Below are 17,609 nucleotides of genomic sequence, written 5' to 3' on the forward strand. Positions count from 1 at the left end.
TGGTTATGCCCTTAACCAGGAGAGGTTTGGCCGAAGATGCTTTGCAAACTGCTCTTCACAGCGCCTCCACTGTCACAGGCTACTCCCTAATCCCTTTTAAAGTCCACATACCTCATAATTAGTTCAGTGCCCTCTGCTCACCCTTCTTTCTTGGCTTGGGGTAAACCGGGGCTTGAACCTTGACATTGCACTTTTAAAAGCCTAATAATCCCTTGAGAAGTTGGCAGTGATTGGGTAGAACGAGGGCCTGGAGACTGCAGGGCTTTCCTCTAACCTTAGCCCCTTCTCTCCTGCCAAGTGCCTCCAAAGGGCTGGGGAGAGGCTATTAGTAGAAAGTAGCAGCACCACTTAGAATTTGAGGAAAATAGAGGCCCTCGCCTGGGGAATAAAGATTTGAGTATAAAACATCCCCAGAGGGTGCAAATTGTATTCTCGCTTTGGGAGAGAGATTGCTCCCGAATGAGTAATGGCATCTCTGGTTTTCAGTTAATTTCCCTTTGACTTCCACCGTCTCTTAACACTTAATACTGTTGGCACTTGAAAGAGCCAGATTTCCGCCCCACCCCCCACCCCCTCATTGGATGGTTGAGTTTTGTAGACTGAACTGTCAGGGAGGTGGATTTGGACAAGTCAGGGCTCTTGTCAGAGTTCCTTCTTCACAGTGAAACTGCAAAGTTATTTGTTCTCGCAGATAGACCAGGCGTCCGCTGCTTGTTAATTCTCAAGGTGTGTGGATGGGAACCTGCGGTGTGAGAGCCCTGGGCAATTCGGGGCTGCAGGCAGTTAGGCCTGAGGGAAAAACTGTCAGGCCATCTGAGTTAGGACAGAATTGCTCCTTCCTAGGGATTTTAGGGCTTGGCTGCTGTGTCCCAGGATGGAAGGAGGGGCCAGACTTAACAGCCTCTGTTCCTGTGGGACCAAATGAAGCCAAATTTGAGTTTTGAGCCTGCACACTTGGTCAACTATCTCCGTACCCCAGACCCATAATGATCTTTCTCCAAGAAAGCTCTGAGTGGGTGCCCCCCCTCTGCATGAATCCCTGAGCTATCCCAAACTCTCCTCCTTTCTTCTAGGCTTCAACTTCTTTTTCTCACCTGCCTCTGAAACCCACCTACATTCTTAGATTTGTCTTTAACCTGTGTCCTCTAGAGCAGTAGGGCTGATCTGGGCAATGTTGCCTTCCAAGGACACCTGTCAGTACCTGGAGACATGTTTGATTGTCACCACTGGAGAGCACATCTATGGGAGAGGCCAAAGGTGCTCAAAGAATTGGGTGCTCCAAAATGCCATTCGTGGTGCTGAGAAACCCTGTTCAAGCACAGTGATTCTCCGGGTGTGGTTTCTGGACTGGCAGCATCAGCATCACCTGGGAACTTGCTAGAAACGCAAATTTCAGAGCCCCGCCTGAGACTGAGACTTGCTGAATCAGACACTTTGAGGAAAGGAGGTATTCAGCCATCTTTTACAAGTCCTCCAGGTGATTTTGATGCAAGTTTGAGAAGCACTGCTCTTCAAACTCAAAAAATGTTCATCTTTCCTAGGAGAGCCACAGAGGCTTCTGATGTCTACTCATTTTTTAAAAATATATCTTATGGATTTTTACAGAGAGGAAGGGAGAGAGAGAGAGAGCTAGAAACGTTGATGAGAGAGAAACATAGACCAGCTGCCTCTTGTACACCCCCTACCAGGTATGTGCCCGCAACATGCCCTTGACCAAAATCGAACCCAGGACCTTTCAGTCCGCAGACCGACGTTCTACCACTGAGCCAAACTGGTTTCGTCTCGTGTTTACTCATTAATAGTTGTCCTTGCCCAGCCAGCATGGGTTGGGGGTTGAGTGTCGACCTATGAACCAGGAGGTCACTGTTCCATTCCCGGTCAGGACACATGCCCAAGTTGTGAGCTCAATCCCTAGTGGGGACGTGCAAGAGGCAGCCGATCAATGATTCTCATCATTGATGTTTCTATCTCTCTCCCTCTTTCCCTCTCTGAAATCAATAAAAAAAAAAAGTGTTTTTTAAAATAGTTGTCCTTAACTAGTTAGCTGTTCTTTCTGGCTCCATGTTTTATGCATTATCTCACTTGATTGTCACATACGGGTCAACAAGTTCAAAGAGAAGTAATACCCCAGGCAACTTGGAAATGGCAAAGCCAAGATGTAAATCCAACTAGAGCTCTCACCCCATCATCATGATGTTGGCCTTAGAATGCACATAGAATCACCTAGGTAGCCTTTAAAAACCCAGATGCTTAGATCATTTCCCCAAGCCAATTAAATCAGAGTCCCTGGGGTGAAAATCAGTATATTTTAAAGCTTCCTTAAGTGATTGCAATGTGCAATCAAGGTTGAAGACACTGGTGTTAGCCAATGCTATGACTACAGCCAAGAGGGCAGTCTAAAGCTCAGTTGACTTGCCCTGCCACCCTCTGGCTCTCAGGAAAAGCACTGCTCTATCACATGTGCTGTGGATTTTTAAGAATACTTCTCCCAAAGCCCCTGGCTCAGCTGAAAGGTAGGAGCTTGGCCAGAGAGCAAAGACCAATTCACTGTGATCATCTCTGCTTGGTGAGATGGGTTTTATGTAGAAAAGGCCGCTGACCTGCCTTTCATGCCCCGAGTATAGCATCCATGGAGCTAGGGCTAGAAAGGACGTTAGGTCGTCGAGTCCAACCTCCTTTTACAGAAGGGGAGCCTGCGTGTACATACAGTTTCCCAAGGTCACATGCATGTAAGTTAGTGGTTTTGCCTATTCAGGGAGCATTTATTCATCCCTCGGTGGCAGGCCATGCCTAGTTCTGAGAATACAGAAATGACAGTCCTAGCCTCTTTGGGGGCTCCTGGGGCACAATGGTGGGAGAAAAACAAAAATTAGGGCTTCTCAATCTTCTCCATGAAATGTTCTTAATGGCCAGAGAGAATGAGCTGGAGCAGAAAAAGGGACTCCTGAGATTATTTTTGAAATTTTAGCATGAATTTGTAAAATGTATAATTTAAACCCCCCTCCCCCAGACATTTTATTTTGAAAATTTTCAAACATTCCCTGACACTTTCCACTTTACAATGGTACAAAAGCAATATGCATTCAGTAGAAACTATGCTTCGAATTTTGAGTTCTGATCTTTTCCTGGGCTAGCGATATGCAGTATGATGCTGCCTTGTGATGCTGGGCAGTGGCAGCGAGCCACAGCCCCCAGACAGCCCCGGGATCACAAGGGGAAACGACTGATGTTCCACAGTGTAGTTACTAAATGCATTTTTTACTTATGATACTTTCCACTTACAACGGGCTATCGCCCCATCGAAAGTCGAGGAGTATCTATATGTTCCACCTCGATTTAACAATCTCTTGTCTCACATGCATACCTATATATCATTTTCAATGGCTGTTGAAGACGGTGACATAATTCTTTATTCCCAAATATTCCTAAATACTCACTCTAACAGGTATCTCCTAAGGACATTCACTTTTATAACCACAATACTATTACCACACCTAGCAAATTAACAGCGACTCCATTGTACCATCTAACAGTCATATTACAATTTCCTCAGTATCAAAAATGTCCTCGTAGTCGAAACCGGTTTGGCTCAGTGGATAGAGTATCGGCCTGCAGACTGAAAGCTCCCAGGTTCGATTCCTGTCAAGGGCATGTACCTTGGTTGTGGGCACATCCCCAATGGGGGGTGTGCAGGAGGCAGCTGATCAATGTTTCTCTCTCTTCCTTCCTCTCTGTAAAAAAATCCAATAAAATATATTTTTTAAATGTCCTCATAGCTTTCAATCTGGAATCAACCAAGTCATGCATTTGGCTATTCTATCTCTCCAGTGTCTCTTAATCTGAAGCAGTCCCCCTCCCTTTTTTTCCAGTGAAATAGACTATTTAAATGTATGAGTTTTGTGTGCTGCTTCATAAAAATATCGATAGTTGCGCTTGTTTTACATTAATACATGCTTTAAATCACTGAGCACCAAGTAGAATGAAACTCCAGAAAAACGTTGCCACATTTATTTGTGCTTTGTGTCTTGTCATGTACATGTTTTAGTAACAAATAAGCAAGCAATCCAAATACAATCCAATACAAACTGTCAGAGATCCCTACAAAGAAGGAGGCAGTGCCTAAGGAGCAATAAGAGAAACTTTTACTAAGGAAATGACACTTAAAGTGAATCCCACAGGAAGGTTAGATATTGGGAGAAGGGGGACTGAGAGGGGGATACGTACAGTCTTAGAGTGGAAAAATATGGATGAGAAGCATGGATGCGCACAGATCAAATCTGGTGTATTCGAAATGGTAAGATATATACACAGATAATAAGTTAATTTAATTTTTTTTTAAATCTAGTGTATTCAAAACTGACACAGCGTGCAGTGGTGATAGCATGTTGGAAGCGACAGGTGAGTAGGAACCCTGAAAAGTTAGAAGGAGCCTGAGTACAAAGTGTCTTGAAGCCAGGCTGGCAGCCATGGGTTTTCTCCTATGGAAAGGGCGCCAGCAGACTTTCTTGGCTGTGGTCGGAGGACCACACCTGAGGACACTTTGGTTCCAGGTCCTCACTGAGAAGGTCATTGTGGGGAACAGTTGTGGGAACGAGGGAAGATCAATGAGATCACTGTCTTTGAACATCAAAAAGCTACATTGGACCCTAGCTGGTTTGACTCAATGGATAGAGTCAAGGGCACATGCCTGGGTTGTGGGCTCAGTCCCCAGTGGGGGGTGTGCAGGAGGCAGCTGATCAATGATTCTCTCTCATCATTGATGCTTCCATCTCTCTCTATCCCTTCCTCTGTAAAATCAATAAAAAAATATATGTATTTATTTATTTATTTTAAAAAAATATATTTTATTGATTTTTCACAGAGAGGAAGGTAGAGGGATAGAGAGCCAGGAACATCGATGAGAGAGAAACATCGACCAGCTGCCTCCTGCACACCCCCTACCGGGGATGTGCCTACAGCCAATATACATGCCCTTGACCGGAATCAAACCTGGGACCTTTCAGTCCGCAGGCCGACGCTCTATCCAGTGAGCCAAACCGGTTTCGGCAATATATAGATATTTTTAAAGGCTACATTGGAAAAGAGAAAGCACTCATCCTGCTGGAGGGGCGGGGGGGGGCGGGGGACCTCAAAATGCAGAGCCGAGACAAAGTGGAAGAAGGCAGATTTATACTCGGCGAAGAAAGCTACGGAATCAGAGCCGTCCACACAGAGTGGCCCGCGTTCCTCCGCTCCGGTGTGCAGGCAGAGCTGGGTGACCCCTGACAGGAATGCCTCTGCTGTGTTGAATGAGGGCTGGAGCTGCTCGTCAGGACCCCTGAGGAGTATATTTTTTAAATCCCCATGATCAGGTCCCACCTCTAGAGATTTGCTTGAGTTGGGCTGGTGTGGGGCCCTGATGCAGATGCAGGTCTGTACACTAACATTTGGGAGCCACGCAATTAGAGGGCCTCTGTGGCCTTTTCCAGACTCTCAGGTGGTGGTTTGGGGATTTGATGAATTGTTTGGCTGTGAGGGTGCCTGGGTGAGGACTTACAGAAAATGATAAGGGGCCAGGGGCCAGCAGGGAGTTGAGAATCCTATGAGAGCATTTGGAACCTGCTGGAGGGACCTGAGCTGCCTTCCTTTCCCCAGCTGGCCTTGGCCAAGCCCAGTGCTGCCCAATAAAGGCCCAACGGACTGTGGGGCCAATCGAAGAGGACTGCTTGCCTCTCAATGTCCCCCGCTCAGCTGGCCTTATTTGAAAGTCCATACAGCCTTCCAAGAGCTAGTGCAAAGGGAGACTTCTCTTGGTGTCAGAAGGTTCTGTGCTAGGGATTCTGGACCCCACAGGCCCAGAGAAGGGGAGTTAACGTTCTACAAGCTTTATTGCCATCAAAGCTGTTCTGATCTGCCCGGCTGGGGTGGTTCATGGCTTGAGTATTGACCTATGAACCAGGAAGTCATAGTTGGATTCCCGGTCGAGGCACATGCCTGGGTTTTGGGCTCGATCTCCAGAAGGGGGTGGGCAGAAGGTGGCAGATCAATGATTTTCTTTCATCATTGATGTTTCTGTCTCTCTCTCTCCCTCTCCCTTCCTCTCTGAAAACAATTTAAAAAAAAAAAAAAAAAAAAGCTGTTCTGATCTGGACTCTGCCCATTCATATACACCCTGTCCTGTCTTCCTTTATTTCTCCACCCTCTGCTCTTATCAGAGATTTGTTTTTCCTTTTAAGATTTGCTCTGGAACTGAGATTTTAAAGATGGTTGATTGGAGAGGGGCGTTGGCGACAATAGGAAGAAGGGAAAGTATGTGCAGAAGTTACACTAAAGGGGGCCTAGTCCCTGAAGTGCACCTTTCGGTTAGGTGCTTTTTGTGTCTGCACTTCTTTTTCTGACTGGCAATTGTATTTCAGGCATCATCTTTTCCCTAAAGTTTTCCATCACTACCTGTTCGCAGGCAAAGCTATCCATCCCGGTTCTGTGCCTCACAGATGCTATGCCATGCTCTCGTAGTGCTTGTAACTGTCTGTTTGTTTCGTCTTCCTCTCCCACAGACTCAAGAGTCACAAACTCAGATGCCATCAGGGGTGAGAGGATAGACAAATGCGTGAAACTGCTGTATTTAAGAATATAAGCGGGGGGCAGGGGGGGGGACACACACACACACAATGTCACACTGGTGGCCAGTGTGCTAAACCCAGGTCTTTATCCCAAGGATCCTCAGGGGAACTTATCTTTGCTTGCAAAGCTCCTACCTCAGTGCCAGGCACAGTCCTGGAACTGCCCTGGAGAACTTGGGATCCAGCTGTGTGACTTTACAGAAACCCCGAACCTCTCTGCCCTCCGCCTCCCCTCTCTTGGTCTCTCCCCTCTCTTTGTCTCTCCCCTCTCTTTGTCTCTCCCCTCTCTTTGTCTCTCCCCTCTCCAAAACAGGGGGCTTGAAGATCATGGAGGCCAGTGGTGTTTCCACTTGCTCCTGAGAGACCTTGGATTGCTGCGCTGATGTGGGGGGCTTCACAGGTGAGTGCAGACTGACAGCAGGGCGCCAGTCCCTCCCCTCACAACCTGAGCATTCTGCTATTTTCAGTTTTAGAAATTATTATTTCTTTTGAAGAAAGGGGTCTGATTCTAAGACAAAGAAGTTTGAACTCTGTAAAGAATGGAATAGGAGTTGTAAAGAAATGTCATTTTGCCAGGTTCAAATCCTGATCCTGCCACTTCCTTGTGGTGTGACCATGGACAAGTGAGCTAACCTCTCCGAGCCTCAGTTTCCTCATCTGGAAAATGGGGATGGGGATAATATCTTCCTCAGAGGGTTGCTGTGAGGTTTAATGAATCAATGTGTTGAAATCGCTCAGAACAGCCAAAACCAGTTTGGCTCAGTGGATAGAGTGTCCGCCTGCAGACTGAAAGGTCCCGGGTTCGATTCCGGTCAAGGGCATGTACCTTGGTTGCGGGCACATCCCCATTGGGGGTGCAGGAAGCAGCTGGTCGATGTCTCTCTCATCGATGTTTCTAACTCTCTATCCCTCTCTCTTCCTCTCTGTAAAAAAATCAATAAAATATATTTTAAAAAAAAGAAAAAGAAATCGCTCATAACAGTGCCTAGTATAGAATGCTTCATAGGTGTTTGTGATTATGACATAATATAAAAGGCAAAAATTTATACCATCCGGGGAGAAACCAGAATATGTGTGACATAATACAGAAATATATTTGGTCTTTCTCTCCATTCCTGGCCCAGAGTTCCTAAAACTCTGGGAGTGTCCACAGTGATAGGAGTGCCTCTTGTCACTCAGGGGTCCCTTGATAATACCTTCCTCAGAGGGTTGCTGTGAGGGGACCCCTAAGACAGACTCAGGATGTGCTGATCGCCGGGAAGGCCAAGTGATTAGATAGTGGAAACTGTCAGCCTGGAGACTGGGCTCTGTGAAAACTCCTGAACAGTGAGAGCCAGAGCAGCGTCTGGCTGGTGAGCCTGCTAGGAGGGGACACACCCAACTCCACAGGGACAGAAGCACCCAGAGCCCTTCCAGACATTGCCCTGTGTACCTCTTTGTCTGGCCGTTCATTTGTAGCTTTTTTATATATATTTATTAGAGGGGCCTGGTGCACGAAATTCATGCATGCGCTGGGGGAGTCCCTTAGCCCGGCCTGCTTTGTCTCTAATCCAGGACACCTCAGGGGATGTCCAGCTGCCAGTTTAGGCATGATCTCTGTGGGACCACTTGCTCCTAACTGGTCACCTGCCTGCCTGCCTCATCACCCATAACTGCCTCTGTTTGCCAGCCTGATCGCCCCCTAACTGTCCCTTTGCTGGCCTGGTCACCCCCTAACTGCGCCCCTGTCAGCCTGGCTGCCTCCTAACTGCCTCCTGGCTACCTTGATTGACCCCTAACTGCCACCCTGCTGTCTTGATCACCCCCTAACTGCTTCCCTGCTGGCCTGATAGCCCCTAATTGCCTCTGCCTTGGCCCCTGCCACCTAGCTTTGCCTGGAAGGATGTCCAGTCTAATTAGCATATTACCCCCCTTTTTTTGCATATTACCCTTTTATTTGCATAGATATATATTTTTTAAAATATATTTTATTGATTTTTTACAGAGAGGAAGGGAGAGATAGAGAGTTAGAAACATTGATGAGAGAGAGTCATTGATCAGCTGCCTCCTGCATGCCCCTCACCGGGGACGTGCCCGAAACTCAGGTACATGCCCTTGACTGGAATCGAACCCGGGATTCTTCAGTCCGCAGGCTGACGCTCTATCCACTAAGCCAAACCGGTTTCGGCTTGCATAGATATTTTTATTGATTTCAGAGAGGAAGGGAGTGGGAGAGAGAAACATCAATACTGAGAGAGATAGTTGATCAGCTGTCTCCTGCGTACCCCACACAAGGGATGGAGCCTGCAACTAGGGCATATGGCCTGACTGGGAATTAAACATGACCTCCTGGTTCATAGATCAACGCTCAGCCTCTAAGCCACGCCAGCTGGCCCATTTGTAGCTTTTATAATAAACAGTGAAGGAAAGTAAATTAACTTCCTGAGTTCTGTGAACTGTTTACAAGCAAGTTATGGAACCTGAGGAGGTGTGGTGGGAACCCTCGGTTTCTGTCTGGCTGATCAGAAGCAGGAGTGGCCAGAGATCGGCACGTGAAGCGGAGGCAGTCTGCGGCACTGAACCCTGACGCTGCGGCCCTTCGCTACCTCCAGTAAGTGCCAGAACTGAATTAAATTGTCGGACAACCAGCTGGTGTTGGAGAACTCGTTGGCATCAGAAAACACCCCCAGAAACTATACTTAGTGAGCACGTTCAGTCCTCTTACTTGGAAGAAGGAGATACAGGTTTGACATTTTGGCTATCTGATGAGTGAACTTCCTCAGATGCTTTGGCGTTTTAACCCCCGGAGGGACTAAGATGAAACCCTGGTTTAAGCCGAGGATGGCACTTGTACCTCCCCAGGAACCTCAGCACTTCAGCAGCTCCTACTGGGCCTCTGCGGGGCTGATTTGTGTTCCGACTCATCTCTGTCCTGTATTACCGAATTCTTCCTTTTCCCCACAAACCTTCCGTAGCTGAGGGGTTAGTCATCCTCCGTGTTGCCTACTCCAAGCACCTCCTGACGTCATCCCAGCTCCAAACCCCCTCCAACTTCTTCTTCTTCTTCTTCTTCCTCTTCTTCTTCTTCTTCTTCTTCTTCTTCTTCTTCTTCTTCTTCTTCTTCTTCTTCTTCTTTTAATATATTTTATTGATTTTTTTTTCAGAGAAGAAGAGAGAGGGATAGAGAGTTAGAAACATCGATGAGAGAGAGAATTATCGATCAGCTGCCTCTTGACACACACACACACACACACACACACACACCCCACTGGGGATGTGCCCGCAACCAAGGTACATGTTCTTGACCAGAATTGAACCGGAGACCTTTCAGTCGCAGGCCGATGCTCTATCCACTGGGCCAAACTGGTTTCAGCCCCTCCAACTTCTTGCCTAAGACCGGTCCATCTGTTCCTATACTTAGATCGCCCGCCCCCTTAGAGCCCAGGACTCTCCGGTGGTAAAGAGGACACAAGTTACACCAGGGCCTGAGGCTGGGAAGATCATCCATTCTCCACATATTTGCTGACTGCTGATATCATCAGAGCCCTATGGGATATGGAGATAATTTATAACAGTCACTGTCCTCGTACAGCTCACAGTCTATCGGGGGGAAAAAAGCAAAACTAGGCAAGTACAGGAAGTCTCCGTAAAAGCTGGGATAAAGGTGTCACAGACTCTCTAGGAGCCCAAAGGAAGGGCCCTTCCCCCGGATCACAGTGTGAAGGAAGGCCTCCAGGAGGAAGTTGAGATTGGAAATTTAAATAGAAATTCTTCAGGCAAGAATCTGGATGGGAGATGCGGTCTAGACAGAAAGAACATAATGCAAAGCCCAGAAGTGAGAGAGGGCACGGTGTGTGCGGGTTCATCAGGGTAAGACTTGTAATAGGTGAGAATGACCCAGAGACCAAGGCTAGTTCTGCTGAATCACTCAGGCCATCCCTGTTCCCACTGGGCAGGCCTATGAGTGAGTCAGCTAGCCTGGCTGATGTAGCTCAGTGGTTGAGTGTTGACCTATGAACCAGGAGGTCACGGTTCGATTCCCGGTCAGGGCACATGGCCATGTTGTGGGCTCTGTCCCCAGTAGAGGCTGTGCAGGGGGCAGCAGATCAATGATTGTCTCTCATCATTGATGTTTGTACCTCTCTCCCTTCCTCTATGAAATCAATAAAAATAAAAATAAATAAATAAAAAGAGACTGAGTTAGCCAGGCGTTGGAACAGGTACCACAGGCAGGAGAGAGCCAAAAACTTTGCAAGGGCCGGTCACAGCCCAGGTGGGGTCTATAAAGATTCAGTGAGACACTCTATGTCAAGTGCCTGGCTTAGAGAGACCCCCCCTCCCGAGAAATGGTAGCTGTTATTGTTGTTATTATTATTGAACTGCATTGCTAGCACAGAAGCAACTGGCAGACGCTCTCTCTGGAAGAGACCCTGAAGAGGACCTGGTAGAGAACTGTCACACCTCGGCTGATCCTTTGTGAGCTGATTTGTTATTCTTTTGTGGGAAACAAACTCTTTGGAGAATCTGATGAAAGCTGTGGACCCTGTTCCCAGGGAAAAAAAGCACATCTGCTCCTGCAAGGCTTTGCATATTATTTCAGGGACTTCACAGACTCCTGGGAGGCTGTCTAGTCACGGAGCCTGGCTGGACCCAGCTGTTACTCCCCCGAGCACGAGCACGGCTGAGAAAAGTTCCCCACTATTATCTCAGCTCGTTATACCAAGTGAAAACCTCAGCACGTGTTGTTGCAATTCTCTGAGTTTCCCGAGTACTTTAACATGCCGGGTGGCACAGCGAAGGAGTGAGTAGACGGCGGGTGACTAGTGAAGAGACCGTTTCGATAGTTCAGGGAGAACAGGGCTGGCTTGAGTCATGCAAGGCCCCCCTGTGCTTGTTTTCCTGCTCTGCTGTGTCATCATTCTTAATTCCTTCACAAGGAGCCTTGCATTGGCGTTTTGCACTGGACCCCACAAAGCATGCAGCCAGTCCCGGGAGTAGATAAGCATGCATTTGAGTGCTCACTATGTAAGCAGCTTACAAGTGGCAGTGCTGGGCCTGGAGCCCGGGCTGTTGGGGTCCAAACCATGGTCTTAATCTCTGCCATACTGCCTTCTGAGTCAAGAGGGCTGGAGAGGAAGGGCAAGAATCAGAAATGTTCTGCCAGGGCCTCTTGTTTTAATGACTTTTCCTCTCCAGATGTTCTCTCTGTGAGTGCAGAGGCTGGTGCACCCCCTTCTCTCCAGGGGAGAGCCTGGCACAGAGTAGGTGTTTCACAGATGCTGGCTGGAAGGCACAGTTCACAGGCCAAACGGAATAGAGAAGCCTGGAGGGGGGATGAGGGATTCCCATCTGAGTGATGCTAATCATCAAGAGACCACGAGAAGTCAGTGTGGCCCTGGCCACATGGACTGTCAGTCAGTTGGAGTGCCCTTCCATACTCCAAAAGGTCATGGGTTCGATGCCTGGTCAGGGGACATACCTAGGTTGCAGGTGGATTGGGGTGCACAAATAGGCAACTGATGGATGTTTCTCTCTCCCTCTAGCTCTAAAATTAAAAATGTAAATATATCCTCAGGTGAGGATTTTTTTGAATTTTTTCCCCTTATTGATTAAGGTACTATATTAGTGTCCTTATCTCCCTATCCCCCCCCCCACCCGTCCAATCATGCCCTCACCCCCTGTTGTCTGTGTCCATTGGTTATGCTTATACATACGCATACAAGTCCTTTGGATGATCTCTCTCCCTTACCCCCACTCTCTCCTACCTTTCCTCTGAGGTTTGAGCATTTGATCGATGCTTCTTGAGAATTTTTTTTTTTTTTTTTAACTTAGCTGTGGGGCAGGGATGGTTTAATGGATTTAGGATGTGTTTAAGAGTTGAGAGTTTTTCGCCGGGACAGGTTTGGCTGAGTGGATAGAGCGTCGGCCTGGGGACTGAAGGGTCCCCGGGTTCGATTCTGGTCAAGGGCATGTACCTTGGTTGCCGGCACATCCCCGGTGGGGAGTGTGCAAGAGGCAGCTGATTGATGATTCTCTCTCATCGATGTTTCTGACTCTCTGTCCCTCTCTCTTCCTCTCTGTAAAAAAATCAATAAAATATATTAAAAAAAAAAAAGAGTTGAAAGTTTTGGGGGGACGTCTTGGAGAAGGCAGTCTTCCAGGGCAAGCCCTTCCCGTCGCCCTTCCCCTCTGCAGCCTGGGCCAAGGGCTGGCCAGGCAGGCCTGCCCCTGGGAGCCTGAGTGGGAGGCTCGACCAGTGGGTTCCGGAACAGCAGGGTTCATTTCTGGATCCGTGTGTGTGTGTGTGTGTGTGTGTGTGTGTGTGTCTGTGTATGCAGTCAGGGCCCAATAAATGCCAGGAGAAGAAAAGAGGGAAGGGAATGTGACCAGGCATTCAGCAGATCTGGGAACTGGAGTGGAAAATGGAGGGACAAAGTTTGAACCCCAACCAAGACCCTACAGACAGGCTGGACAGAGAGGGGTGCCCAGCGCCCTCAGGAGGCCAGGCACAGGGCTCAGTGCTTTGTTCACACAAACACCTTTCCTCTTCATGGCAACACTGAAGCGACATCCTTAGTCCTACTTTGTTTAAGAAAACTGAGACCCGGAGAGGCGACGTGATGTGCCCAAGGTCACAGAGAGAGGGAGCAGGCCGTGAAGTCCGGGTCTGACCCGGGGCTGTCAGCCCCCAGGCCTGCGCTTTCCCCACCGCACTCCCCGCCTCTCTCCCCCAACTCCCCGCTCCCCTACCCTTCCCACCGCCTCTGCCTCCCGCGGCCGCCCCGCCCCACCTCCCCTCCCTCCCCTCCTCCCCCCTCCCTCTCGGCGGCGGCGGCGGAGCCACGTGGTGGGGCCGGGAGCCGTGGCCGCGGAGCGCCGGGCGGCTGCCCCCGCTGGCAGAGCTCTCCGCGCCGCGCCGGTGTGTGCGCTCCCCGCTCCCCGCCCCGCGCTCCCCGCCGGCCGCCCCGGGGCAGGGGTGCGCCGGGCGCCCGGCCGGGCAGACAAAGAAGGCGCGGCGGACGGACCGACCATGGACCCAGAGCGCGGGCGGCCCGCCCCGGCGCCGAGGACCCGGCGCTCGCGTCCCCGGCCCTGAGCGCCCGGCCCCGCCGCCCGGGGCGCCCAGCGGGAGGAGCGCGGAGACCGCCCGGGGCGGAGGGAGCGAGCCGCCGAGCAGACGGGCGCCGCGGCGGGCGGCCTGCGCGGCCCCGGAGCCATGGGCAAGTGCAGCGGGCGCTGCACGCTCGTCGCCTTCTGCTGCCTGCAGCTGGTGAGCGGGGTGGGCGCGGCGGGCGGGGTCCCGGGCGCGCGGGTGGGTGCGGGTCCCTGGGTGCGTGTCCGGGGAGAGTGCCCGGGCGGGGGGTGGCCCGGAGTCACGGAGCGGACGGGCGGAGCCAGCCCCTGCTGGCCGCGCTGTCTCTTTGTGTGCGCTTCTTGCCGGCGCGCCCCGGGCCGGGAGTGCGCCCGGCGCCCCGGGCTCCGCGCGCCCGGCCTCCTGTTGCGGGGTGCGCTGTGGGACTGGAGCCCCCAAGCCGGCCGGGGCTGGGGATGTGGCCGGGGCTGGTGTGTGGATCCGTGGTTACCCCTGCCGTGTGTTTGCCTAGATCACTCGTTTGTTTGCGTGGGTCTCCCTTCCCTCCGGGCTGCTGCCTCTGGTCTCCGCCCCGGGAGCGTTTCTCACAGTCTCCGCTCCTGTGCGTGTGTGTCTCTGGGCTCCTCTTGGGCATCTCTCTAGATCTCTGGATCTGGTCCATGTCCATCTGTGTGTGTGTTAGGATCCAGTTGGGATCTTAGACGCCAAGAACCCTTCTCTCCTTTGTGCTGTTTCTGCCCCCCACTCACACCCCCCTCACCCCCGGACTGAGCAGGCCTGGGAGTGGAGCCACCCCCTGGAAAGGGCCACACGGAGGTGCCAGGTGCTGGCCAGTCTGACTCACCAGGCGCTGAGCCGCCCTCCCTGCTTTGCCTGTGGACACCGTGGCATGGGTGTTCCATCCGTCATCCGCTCCACCAGAGCTTCAGGGGTGAGGGCAGGCAGAGCGGTCCTCTCTCAGGGCTGGCACGGACCGAGTTGGGCATTCAGGGGTGCCCTGGGAGGATGGGAGCATCTGAGGACGCTGTGCCCGACCCCAGCTTAGGGAACCCAGGTTCTTGTCTCCGGGGAGGCTAGTGGAGTGAGTTCAGGAGCGGAAGGGGACCGACTGCCCTTCCTTCCAGGCTCTGGCAGGTGGATTGGGGAGGTGCTTAAGGAGAGGCCGGGGTCCTCTCCGCCCCAGAGCTGAGGCCCCACAACAGGGGATTTTTAAAGCTGCGCTGCTCCTCCGGGTAGAGACGCATGGGAACCTCCATGGACGAAACAAGCCTGAGAGTTGTGCCTGCCTCAGTGACTGGTCTCCACTTTCGCCTGCTCCACGGCCCCTCCACCACAGGTGTGTGCAGTAACACAGTGAAGCTTTGCATCTGGATGGGCAGACCTCCCCCCCTTGGGGACACCAGCCCCAAACTTGCCATCCACAGCCCTGCCCTCTTGGGCAGTGGTAGCTCTGCTCCCAGCGGTGGCACGCAGGCAAGTGACTTCCCCTCACTGGCCGCCTTGGTCTGCAGATCTGTAAGTTGCTCATCCTTGAGGGTTGCAGAGGAGATTAAGTAAGAACAGGAGGAATGGAAACTCCAGAAGGGCAGGCGTGATCGGCCTTGTTCCCTGCTAAATCCCCAGCAGCTGGAACAGTGCGTGGCACTCCATTAATATTCGTAAAACAAATGAGTGAATCCGTTGTTTTGGCCACTCCTGGCGCACAGCACAAACACCCTTCTTTATCTGCTGTGAGGCACACAAAATGCCAACAAGTGCTAAAACTTTTCAGAAGGTTCCTTTTTCTGTACTCGTTCGTGTTTGCATTTTAAACTAGAGCTTTTTTATTAGCAAAGTAATGCACACATGTTGTAAGAATGAATGAATCAACAAATCATCAAACAGAGCAGAAGAGAAAGGTAAGTTTTCCTTGTATGTCCAGTTCCACACCCCAAAGATAAGTACTAATTAAGAGTTTGTCCCAGGCTCATTTTGTTGATGATAATAACAACAGTTAGCTTTGCCCTGGCCAGTTTGGCTCAGCGGATAGAGTGTCCGCCTGCGGACCAAAGGGTCCCAGGTTCGATTCCGGTCGAGGGCACACACCTTGGTGGCAGCCTCCTCCCAGGCCCGGGCCCCAGGTGGGGCCCATGCAGGAGATAACCAATAGGTGGATGTTTCTCTCTGTTTTCCCCTCTCTCTTCCACTCTCTCCAAAAGATCAATGGGAAAAATATCCTCAGGTGAGGTTTAACAAAAATAAGTATATACAAAATAAAAGATGAGGGTTGCAATGATAAATTATTTTTTAAAAATAACAATAGTTAGCTTTAGGGAGCACTTACGAGGTGATTGCAAGCACTTTTCCACCCATTAACTCATTGAATCCTCAGAATGACCCTGTAAAGTAACTTGCCCAAGTTGTGTAGGTAGGATCCAGGCTGTGCAGCCAGGCAGCTGACCAGCATCCTCTGTTGCCTTCTTACTTATAAAATAGTAGTAATTAGTTCTGGGCCTGATTAAGTCAGGGGTCCCTTGGGAAGTGCTTACTACTCTCTCTAGAGAGATGATGTGGTGAATGAAGGTAATCGCCCTGCCTCCCACTCAGCTGCCTCTAGCTCTCATGAGCTAAGTCCCGCTCTTTTTTTTTGTTTTTTTTTTTTTTAATTTTATTGATTTTCCACAGAGAGGAAGAGAGAGAGATAGTTAGAAACATCGATGAGAGAGAGTCATTGATCAGCTGCCTCTTGCACACCCCCTACTGGGGATATGCCCGCAACCAAGGTACATGCCCTTGACTGGAATCGAACCCGGGACCCTTCAGTCCCCAAGCCGACGCTCTATCCACTGAGCCAAACCGGTCTCGGCCTAAGTCCCGCTCTTCCATGTAGAGGGTTCACCAGCTCAAGCGGATCTGGAGTTACACATGACCTGGCAGGGATGCTGAGTCTCCTGTGTCTTGGCTGGCAGCTCTGGCAGCTTGTGAGGGTTACAGGAGATGGTGTGGGGAGGAGCTCGGAAGAGGGACTTGGAAATTGGTCTCTTGGCTCTGTTGCTCCGTCTGAGCTGATTGCAGAGTGGGTCCCTTCAGTTGTCACCCCAGGAGCCTCTGCTCCCTGGCAGCTTCTGTAAAGTGCTCCCAGATGCTGGAATTCACCCGCCTGGCATTATCCTAGGGAGAAGGGAGTCTGTGTGCTCATCCAGTGGAAAGGGCCAGAGAAGGAAGAGGATGATTGTTTCTCAGCTGAAAACTGTAGGAGAAGCAGATAGGGGCTCTACCATTCAGGTGCACAGTAAAGAGACAAGGCCAGGGAGTGTGATAGGTCAGACCTGGTTTTGAGCCCCAACTGTCTCTTTCTTGCTGTGACCTTAGGTAAGTTGCTTACCCTTACTGAGCCACAGTTTTTTCATCTGTTAAGTAGGGTTGTGGCAAGGATTAGGTGCTCATAATGAATTTAGCACTGTGCCAAGCACAGAATGAACCTTAGTTTTTCATTGTTATTATCTTCATGTTGTCTGTACCTTGGAATGTTCTGCAGGCGTTGTGGCCCACGCATCCAGGTGCCCCCTGCACTCTTTCTTTGTGGCAGTGGTCGGCAAACTCACTAGTCAACAGAGCCAAACATCAACAGTACAACAATTCAAATTTCTTTTGAGAGCCAAATATTTTTAACTTAAACTTAAAAAAGAATATCATGCCATTTCTTCAGAATAGACTCGCCCAGGCCTTGGTATTTTGTGGAAGAGCCACACTCAAGGGGCCCAAGAGCCGCGTGTGGCTCGCGAGCCACAGTTTGCCGACCCCTGCTTTGTGGAAAGCAACAGGTATGGGTCCCTGAGCTGAGAGGCAGGAGGCCTGGATTCAAGCCCAACTCCGTCACTGACGTCCTGTGAGCGTGGCCAAGTTTTTTCCCCACTGCAAGCCTTGGTTTTTCCATGTGTAAAATGGGAAGAACC

At 50.5% G+C, this 17,609-nt stretch overlaps 1 protein-coding gene across 2 annotated transcripts in view; it reads left to right on the forward strand.

Moving 5' to 3' along the window:
• The first annotated feature begins 13,392 nt into the window (after nucleotides 1-13,392).
• NKAIN1 (sodium/potassium transporting ATPase interacting 1) overlaps nucleotides 13,393-17,609 on the forward strand; it is a 39,664-nt gene continuing 35,447 nt past the window's right edge. The window contains exon 1 of one of the 2 annotated variants that reach the window (XM_036446761.2): nucleotides 13,393-13,851. Coding sequence is in view for 1 of the 2 variants with exons in the window: in XM_036446760.2 (XP_036302653.1) it covers nucleotides 13,798-13,851 (54 nt within the window). In the remaining variant the exon portion in view is untranslated. The remainder of the gene's footprint in view (nucleotides 13,852-17,609) is intronic. The other variant, XM_036446760.2, reaches the window with a different exon arrangement.

This window comes from Pipistrellus kuhlii, unplaced genomic scaffold (assembly GCF_014108245.1).
Source record: "Pipistrellus kuhlii isolate mPipKuh1 unplaced genomic scaffold, mPipKuh1.p scaffold_m20_p_2, whole genome shotgun sequence".
Classification (NCBI taxonomy): Eukaryota; Metazoa; Chordata; class Mammalia; order Chiroptera; family Vespertilionidae; genus Pipistrellus; species Pipistrellus kuhlii.